General features: G+C 43.0%; 1 protein-coding gene across 1 annotated transcript in view; it reads left to right on the plus strand.

Annotated features, from left to right (window-relative positions):
- LOC308074650 (MAM domain-containing glycosylphosphatidylinositol anchor protein 2-like) overlaps window positions 1–10,000 on the plus strand; it is a gene marked incomplete at both ends in the record, with an annotated part of 94,119 nt that overhangs the window by 71,686 nt on the left and 12,433 nt on the right. Inside the window, 2 exon segments of the mRNA XM_080414157.1 lie at window positions 3,311–3,416; window positions 4,725–4,888. Coding sequence (XP_080270283.1) covers window positions 3,311–3,416; window positions 4,725–4,888 — 270 coding nt within the window.

The following is a 10,000-nucleotide window of genomic DNA, read 5'->3' on the forward strand; positions in this document are numbered from 1 at the left end:
TGATAAAAGGATGTCTTAAGGTGGTATTGTTGAAGAGGCTGAGTCAGCATTTGAAGGCTTTAATTTCTCCTTCATGTTTTGCTGAAAATCGCAAGAAGTGTGAAAAGAGTAATATAAGGAGAGAGAGAATGAATGCCCTGTGAAGGTGATGGTCGTTCAATTCCTGTTGAAGACCCCCTGGGGGGTCCCCACATGATTTTTGGGGGATCCCCAGATTATTATCTTAATATGCAACATTGTTTTCTCACTCAACATTAAACAAACCAACACACAGTACACTGTAAGTGTATACTTTTAAGACCTTTTTAATACTGCAAAAAAAGACTATTACTGCTTTAAAAGTAGTCACCCAAGTATACTATTCAAAATTGTCAAACATTGGCCAAATTGTGAAATATTACCTGAAAAAGAGGGGGGGAAATATAGCAGATCTACAAATTCACAACAATCTGCTAGTTTCACAATATTTATCTGTGGATCCGACAACCGAGTCAAACTAAATATAATGCCTCAACTCCTACAATGCCAAGTGCTTGTCGTCAGGGTGGGGGGTCCAGAGTTCAAATATAATTTTTGCATCATAATGCATTATAAATGCGATTATAATGCATTATAGACCCGACCTTCGCGTGTTACCGAACCATTTGAGATCCAGTTTAAACCTAGGCTATTTGAAAATAGCCGATCTACAAGCTCACAACGCGTCGCCGTCGCATCGCGAGTTTCGCGACGCGTTGTGAGCTTCTAGATCTGCCATTTTCAAACATTTTAGCACTTTTACTTTTGGTACGCTACGTATGTTTTGATGCCAATACTTTTGTATTTTTACTCAAGTAACATTTTGAACACAGGCCTTTTACTTGTAACAGAGTATTTTTATATTGTGGCATTGCTACTTTTACTTAAAGAGGTGGTGCCATGGTTTTGCACTTTTTCTGTTTTTCATGTGTCTATGAGGTTGATAGAACTTCATTAAGCCCCCTGGTGGTGTTTTTATGGTGTTTTATGTCTTCTCTGACTATTTTGAGTTTCTACCTGGAGGCTGAAACCTTGAGGGTCAAACGTGCCAATAGAAAAACAGCGCTTTAGTGACATGGTAAAAACATACCCTCCCCCTCATTATCATAACACAACAGATGTGGGCATGAGGAGGAGGAGGGACTAGGACAGGTGGGTGGTGCTAAGGTGGTGGAGGAGGTGCTAAGGTGAGAACCAGGTATACTTAATGAACTGAAGGCGTGTCCACATAAAAACATAATTTTAACAATTTCTGTACACTTTTTTTGAAAAAAGTCTTCCTCCTAGTTTAACCATAATACCTGATGATTATGTTTTAGGGGGGGGGGGATCACTGAAAATCACGGCACCCCGTCTTTAAGTAAAATATCTGAGTACTTCTTCTTCTTGGGTTACCCGAACCTTGAACACGTTGATCATCAAACGCGGCACTTTCTTTCTCAGCTGCAAATAACCCTGTGTTAAAAAATAATACATAACGTGGCTTTACTGCCTGTCTTCAATATTTACCAAAAATAAATGTCAAATGTAAAAACCTGACCCTGACTCAACACCGAAAGATAGAAATGAGTCAATGTTCTCCTTTCTACCGCTTCCAGCTGGAAAAGGTACAGCAGCTTTGATGGATTATTTATTTATGTTGTCAGACCGCTTTGCAAACATTTGTTGTGTAGAAACATTCACTGGTTATTTATAATTCCGGGCGTTTCGGAAACCTCCTATCTCCGTATTCTAACATTTTGTGGGGGTATTTTTTTCGTAAAATGAACGCCCTACTTGATCATACTACAGCGTCACACAAAAAGCATCAAAACTAGCAGATCCACAAGCTCGTCAAGCCGCGTTTTGAGCTTGTAGATCTGCTACTTTTGATGCCCCTTGAATTTGAATCCCTGAAAAGTAACAGTTTTTGCACATATGAGGTTTCCACCCGACAGAGAATTTGTTTGTTTTGATTGATTGAATATTTTATGAGGCATAATGTAAAAACTGCACAAGTTACAGTTAATAACATTTTGACTAAAAGGTACGTCCAAAAAAAGCCCTTGCGGTCCTGTTTCCATTGAGGTCCTTGCTATTCAATTCATAGTCATAATATAGTAGCACCAAACAGTTCAAATAGCAACACAAAAATACAGGAAAAAATAAACCTATATGTACAAACAAAAAATCACACCCAGTGTGAAGTGGGCGGTGTGGTCATCACAGTGGTCATCATAGTAGTGATGGAAGCTCACTTAAAAAAAAAGAATTTTTTAAGTGCATAATCCTATTTATAGGTTATTAATGTCATCATGTGTCTCGCTAGCCAATCACAGTGCTGAATAGAGTCAGCCAATAGAGTCAGCCAATCACAGTACAGCTAGGGGTGTACTAATGAGCCAATCACAGTACAGCTAATGAGGTGTCCCAACCCCACTTATAGGGGCGGCTACACCGCCCAGAAATACAGGAAAAAAAGTAACGCTATATGTACAAACAATGGGGGGGGGGAAGGGTGAGAGCCAAAGTAACCCTTTCAACAGTCACCACCAGTGTTATACAGTAGGTTGGCTCATCCCATCCCTACTAGCTTAGAACATTAATACATGCCAGGTTGGCAGTGCCCATGGGGGGGGGGGGTACAGTCCCGCTGAACGAAATGCTAGTGTCCCCCCCGTCCCCCCACTGGGATTCCCTCCACGGTGTGGGGATGGAGTAGGCTGAGAACACAGCCGGTGCAGAGGTAGGCTCTGATGTGACTCTCTCTGTTCCCACGATGCTCGGAACAACATCTGTGCCAACGATGATGATGATACCACACTGGACCCCCTGGAGCAGTGGTTCTCAACCTGTGGCTCGGGACCCCCACATGATTTTTTTTTGGGGGGGTCCCCAGATGACGGTGAAGTGACAATTTAAGGACTTTTAAAACCTTTTTAAACCAAAAAACAAAGGTGGTTAAAATAAATACGTTTTAGAAATGCTAACACGGCTCCACGGGCATCCTCCCATCACTTGTATTTTTCATTGGGGATGTCCCATCAAGGCCAAAATGGTTTTATGAAGTCTGTATCTACTGTACACATACTATGCTGAGGATGTGTGTGTGTGTGTGTGTGTGTGTGTGTGTGTGTGTGTGTGTGTGTGTGTGTGTGTGCGTGTGTGCGTGTGCGTGTGCGTGGGAGAGAGAGAGTGTGATGCTTGAAGTTACTTCTCTCTTCATATTTAATGACAGTTCTCTCCTCTCCTCTCCTCTCCTCTCCTCTCCTCTCCTCTCCTCTCCTCTCCTCTCCTCTCCTCTCCTCTGCAGTCCCTCCCACAGTAGAGCCGGTCTATACTGAGATTCGTCAGGGTTTGGGTCGAGCCTTCAGCCTCAACTGTCGCCTGCTGAGTGCTCACCCAGCCAGGATCCTCCGGTATGCTATGCTATTCTATTCTATTCTATTCTATTCTATTCTATTCTATTCTATTCTATTCTATTCCATTCTACTCTATTCCATTCCATTCCATTCCATTCCATTCCATTTATGTCTCATGAGTCATGACCTTCTCCTGTGTTCTCCAGACTCTGTCTTTTCTCTGTGTTTCTCCCAGGTGGACGTGGTTTTGAGGTTAGGGTTTAAGCATAGTGTTTGTGAGGTTAGAGGTTAGGGTTTAGGTATAGTGTTTGTGAGGTTAGAGGTTAGGGTTTAAGCATAGTGTTTGTGAGGTTAGAGGTTAGGGTTTAGGTATAGTGTTTGTGAGGTTAGAGGTTAGGGTTTAGGCATAGTGTTTGTGAGGTTAGAGGTTAGGGTTTAGGTATAGTGTTTGTGAGGTTAGAGGTTAGGGTTTAGGTATAGTGTTTGTGAGGTTGGAGGTTAGGGTTTAGGTATAGTGTTTGTGAGGTTAGAGGTTAGGGTTTAGGCATAGTGTTTGTGAGGTTAGAGGTTAGGGTTTAGGTATAGTGTTTGTGAGGTTAGAGGTTAGGGTTTAAGCATAGTGTTTGTGAGGTTAGAGGTTAGGGTTTAGGCATAGTGTTTGTGAGGTTAGAGGTTAGGGTTTAGGTATAGTGTTTGTGAGGTTAGAGGTTAGGGTTTAAGCATAGTGTTTGTGAGGTTAGAGGTTAGGGTTTAGGTATAGTGTTTGTGAGGTTAGAGGTTAGGGTTTAAGCATAGTGTTTGTGAGGTTAGAGGTTAGGGTTTAGGCATAGTGTTTGTGAGGTTAGAGGTTAGGGTTTAGGCATAGTGTTTGTGAGGTTAGAGTTAAGGTTAGGGTTCAGACATAGTGTTTGTGAGGTTAGAGGTTAGGGTTTAGGCATAGTGTTTGTGAGGTTATAGGGTTACGGTTAGGGTTAGGCATAGTGTTTGTAAGGTTAAAGGTTAGGGTTTAGGCATATAACCACGCCCACCTGGGCAAAACACCAAAGAAAGACGGTTCCAAATGGACCCTTACAGGTCTGTGATGCTGAGAGTGTACAAATGGAACCTACGATGGGACCATTCCATTTGTACACTCTCAGAGTTATGGTGGTCCTTTGAGAACCACTGGTATAGACTTCCATTGGATCAGATGAAATAACATGGTGTGTGTGTGTGTGTGTGTGTGTGTGTGTGTGTGTGTGTGTGTGTGTGTGTGTGTGTGTGTGTGTGTGTGTGTGTGTGTGTGTGCCTGCGTGCGTGTGTGTGTGCGTGCGTGTGTGCCTGCGTGCGTGTGTGTGTGTGTGTGTGCCTGCGTGTGTGTGTCAGGTACGAGTGGAAGCTGGGCAGTCGCCTGCTGACGGTGGGTCAGATGAACGAGCGGGACGAGACAGACTACCAGAACAGAGCTCTGAACAGGGAGGGCTACGGGGAGTACACCTGTGACATCACCAACGAGGCGGGGGCGGGCCGCTGCACCTTCCTCGTTACAGGTGAGTCTGATAACGTTGAAACAAGCGAGGGAGTCTAAAAGAGCAAAACCTTTATTTTGCACACCGTCAGAAAGACGGCTGCATGATGGGAGAAGACCATGGGGCCGACTATTGTAGAAGAAAGGGCTCCCGCTCACTATCTTCTTCACTTCGCAAATCTAAAGTCGTTTTTTTATTCGGAAACAGGAACAAGGTCTCGAGTCGGTAGTACACAAGAGACTATCTTAACCCATTAAGACCTGAAGCCGACTCTACTCAATCTTTTTCATGTCAAGGACCCCCAAAATGATATGTATTTGGCCGCGGACCCCCATCTCAAAATATTTTGTTCCAGGGACCCCCCAGAAGCAAAGATTTGAGTTAAAAATGTTCGCTTTAAAACAATATATATTCAAAGATTTTGACACATTTTCAAGATTTTTGAAAAATAGCAGATCTACAAGCTCATAGCGCGGCACTCGGTGCCGCGCTATGAGCTTGTATATCTGCTATTTTTGAATAGCCAAAGTGTAAAATAAGGCTTTTTAGCTCAAATTTAAAAAATGACACACGCGTTCCAGGTCTTAATGGGTTAAACATAGGAATGAAGGTCTGAAATGTTGTTTGTGTTTCCCAATAAATATATGTTTTATGGAGTCCCTTACTTCTACAAAGAATAGAGTCTGAAATGACGGACCGTAGCAGCAGTGGGCTGTGAGGGAACTGGCACACCGAGATGAGAGACTTCATTATAGTGTCCCTGGGGATGCAATGAGTCTTGATTTCAGCCGGGATTTCAGCCGGGACAGTCAAACAGTCAAATCCCCCAGTATTAATAAAGCTGCAATCCGTGACTTTTCCTTAGTGAATAAATTTTTATTTTGACTACCGTATTTTCCGCACTGTAAGGCGCATCTGAGTATAAGGCGCATCCGCATTATAAGGCGCACTGACGGTGCGCCTTATAGTGCGGAAAATACGGTACTGTATGTCAGAGCTGGGGGTTCTCAAAGTGGGGCCCTTGATGGGGTTCCAGGGGGTCCCCAGCTAAATTAGTTAATATAGCATCACAAAAACAATTTTTTTAAACACAAATCTTCTCTCCTGGCACCGGAACCAGCTCAGTGGCCTTGTGGTTAGAGTGGCTGCCCTGAGATTGGGAGATATAACAAAATATTTTGTTCCAGGGACCCCTTGTACAAAGGATAACCGGCGGCAGTGAATGACACCTCCTTTCTCCCCTTGTGGTCTCCTTTTTCAGGCCAGTTTTGACAGAAACCAGTGATCCACATTTTTTAATGTATGGTCTCAGGGCATTCCACGCTGTCGTGGCAGAGTAGTAGAATGAGAATGTTCCCATGTTTGTCCTATAAATGGGTAATACTACCAGATCGTCCCTCTAGTGTTGTGGCTGTGGGTGTCAGTTAGTCAGGTATGAGGGCATTGAGGGCATTGAGGGGGCAATGCCCCTTTGACTATCTTAATTCATTAAGACCCGGGAACGCATCTGTGTCATTTTAAGTGTAGATCTGCGATTTATGAGAAATCATGACAATGTGTGCAATTTGGCCGATTCTACAAATGTCGTAGTTTTTTTTTGAAAAAACGTATGTTGCTATATCAGTGGTTCTCAAACTTTTTCATGACAAGGTATTGTATTTGGCCGCGGACCCCCATCTCAAAATGTTTTGTTTTAGGGACCCCCCCAGAAGCAAATATTTGAGTTACAAATGTTGGCTTTTAAAATATATCTTCAAAGATTTGCACAAAATGTTCTAGATTTTTCAAAAATAACAGATCTACAAGCTCATAGCGCGGCACTCGGTGCCGCGCTATGAGCTTGTATATCTGCTATTTTTGAATAGCCCAAAGACATCTAAAAAATGACACAGATGCGTTCCCGGTCTTAAAGGGTTAAATACCAAATCCCATTTTCTTTTTTTTTTGCTTAACCCAGTCTTCTACCCTGAGCCATGATCCCGGACTAGCAAAGTGTGTTGGAATTAGGTGGCCTCTGTTAGTTCTCATAGGATTTCTTTTTTCGTGACATGTTGTGGGCTTGCACAAATAAATATCAGCAATTCTTTTAGCCGTCTAAAACGTCCAAAACGTCAATGGACAAAAAAGTACAAGTGAAGCGCCATCGAGCATGCTGGTCTTGTCATTTTAGTGACTGGCTGCCACCAAAGTCCTCTCTCTCTCTCTCTCTCTCTCTCTCTCTCTCTCTCTCTCTCAGAGTACCTGGCTGTGCATTTTTTTGCACATGAACATTCATTCCATCCTGCACAGCACGCAAAAAAAGAGGATTATAGAACCATCTTTATTTCCCTCACTAACCTCCTCCTCTTAACACATCAAGTGCCAGAGGCTTTTTAACCCATTAAGACCTGGAACTGTGTCATTTTTAGATTTGAGCTAAAAAAAACATTATTTTACACTTTGGGCTATTCAAAAATATCAGATGTACAAGCTCGAATGCCGCGCTACGAGCTTGTAGATCTGATATTTTTGTAAAATCGTGAAAATGTGTGCAAATCTTTGAATATATATATATTTTAAAGCGAACATTCTAACTCAAATCTTTGCTTCTGGGGGGTCCCTGGAACAAAATATTTTGATGGGGGTCCGCGGCCAAATACATATGCATTTTGGGGGTCCTTGACATGAAAAAGATTGAGCACCACTGATATAGAAACATACGTGTTTCAGAAAACTGAGAGAGATTTAGGAGACATGTAGAATCGGCTTCAGGTCTTAATGGGTTAAAACAGGGTACTGTACATTACATCCAGTGCCAGCGTTTCTTACCGTTTACGCCGATCGTTTTAGAGCTGTAGACGCCTCCACGAGGACCCGGACGTAAACAAAAGGGTGTCCGTGCGATGGTCGAGGTTCCCGTCTTAACGACTGGAACAATAACATTGCTAACGCGATCCGCCATTGCAGAGTGATCGCCCGTCGAAAATGGCTCGTTTTCACCACTGTAAAAAAAGTATGGAGATATGGACCTTTTTCTCCAGATCCTATCATTGGAGCGGACGGAAGGGTCCGGGTTTTTTGGGCCCTTGTCACATCCGTCCATTCCATTTGACAGGGACCTAGGATCATTTCCTAAGTTGCGTTAGAGCGCCCCCTTGTGGGAAAAAATGAATAAACGTAGATCTACGTTTATGGCACTCGACGGGTGTATTTGCAAAAACTTAGATGTGTGGCACTCAATGTGTTAATATCATGCACTCTCTTTGATTTCCCTCCTGTCTGTGTGTGTGTGTGTGTGTCTCTCTCTCTCTCTCTTTCTCTCTCTCTCTCTCTCTCTCTCTCTCTCTCTCTCTCTCTCTCTCTCTCTCTCTGTCTCCCTTGTCATCTGTCTTGCACTCTCTCTCTCTCTCTCTCTCTCTCTCTCTCTCTGCTTTACTGTTGCCTGGGCAGCTTTTTTTTTTTTTTTTTGGCTGTCATTTGAATCATCGGTTAGGGTTTACTTTTGGTACATTTTGATACCAATACTTTTGTACTTTTACTCAAGTACATTTTGAATTCCGGACTTTCCCTTGTAACTGAGTACCTCTACATTGCAGTATTGATACTTTTACTGAAGTAAAACATATGAGTACTTTTTCCACCTCTGCAATTTAGGCATTTAGCAGACGGTGTTATCCAGAGCGACTTATATACGTCAATTGCACAGAGAGTGTAGCGCTTCAGTAGACTGGGATCACAGGTCAACCAAGAGGAACCTAGCATCAGTCTAAACAATATACCAGGTAAACAATGAACCTATAGCATCTGTTTAAATAACATGCTAATTTGGGAACTAGGACATTTGTAAGTTCCAAACTCCGCTCTCGTGCACGTTCAAGGAATTTTGGTCTTGGACTTTTCTTTCTTTCTTTTCTTTTTTTTTTTATACTTGGAAATCAAGTAGCTTCAGAGGATTAACATAATTACCAAGCTATTAGTCGACAATAATGAAGGATTTCAACAGCAAAGAGCTTTTGGGATGAGTCAGCGTTAAACTGCGATTTGTCCTGCTAGCAGTTTGCCTTGTCTAAACCTCCCAGATGTCTGGAGTGCAGGACGAAGACAGACTGAACTTTCAATGAGAAAGCTGTCAAAGTATGTTTCATCCTCGCCTTGTAGACAGAGAAGCTGCTTGAATAGAAGACAAACACGGTGATACTTCAGGTAGAAAGTCAACCCACTAAAGTGTTGACAGCGCCAAAGAACATGTACAGTTTCGATGAAGCATCTATCACACAGAATAGAAATTGTCAACTCTTTAACTCTTTGCCTGCCATGGACGCGTTCCCTCGTCGAATTCTGCCAAGGCGCAGCCTGCCGTCGACGAGCTTGGACGAGTTTTTTGTTTTCTGCCTGACGACAGGACAGACCCGGAATTGATGTCATGAAAAAAAAAATAGCTTGTTTACTTCCTGTTTATTTCCTGTGGGGAAATGGCTATATCTCCATTCCTCTTGCTTTACGGCAAAAACAAGCCTCATTCAAATGGCCACACCCCCATGCGTGTAATGAGCCGATCTCTGTGAGGACGGAGGTCACAGATAATATTCCAGGATTTTTCAAAAGGTGCAGTAAAATCGCTCGTTTTCGCTGGCAGCAGTGGCACACTATTACACTATTACTCTGGCAGTTAATAATAATAATAATCTTTATTGTCCCCGAAAGGATATTTGTCTTCGAACCATGTGTGTGTGTTACGGTAAATGTGGGAAAAGCGGAGCGGGGAGTGCCCGTTTTCGGCCGTAGGCCAGCGCGGACAGTATATGCATCCACCAGGACAAGTACTGTATGAACACGTGTGTGTGTGTGTGTGTGTGTGTACTGTGTGTGTGTGTGTGTGTAGTGTGTGTGTACTGTGTGTGTGTGTGTGTGTGTGTGTGTGTGTGTGTGTGTGTGTGTGTGTGTGTGTGCGTGCGTGCGTGTGTGCGTGTGCAAGTAAACACTCATTATCGCAACACAGTACACACACCACCATGCCAACGGAATCTGTGCTTGATCGTCTCGTTAGAAACGGGACGTTTCTAGAACAAATTAACCCCCTCAGTTCTGCCAGCAACGTCTGTCTCTGTCGGGTGGAAACCTCACATGTCCAAATAAAAACTGTTACTTTTCAGG

The sequence above is a fragment of the Gymnoscopelus braueri genome (assembly GCF_963280865.1).
Source record: "Gymnoscopelus braueri genome assembly, chromosome: 19".
NCBI lineage: Eukaryota > Metazoa > Chordata > Actinopteri > Myctophiformes > Myctophidae > Gymnoscopelus > Gymnoscopelus braueri.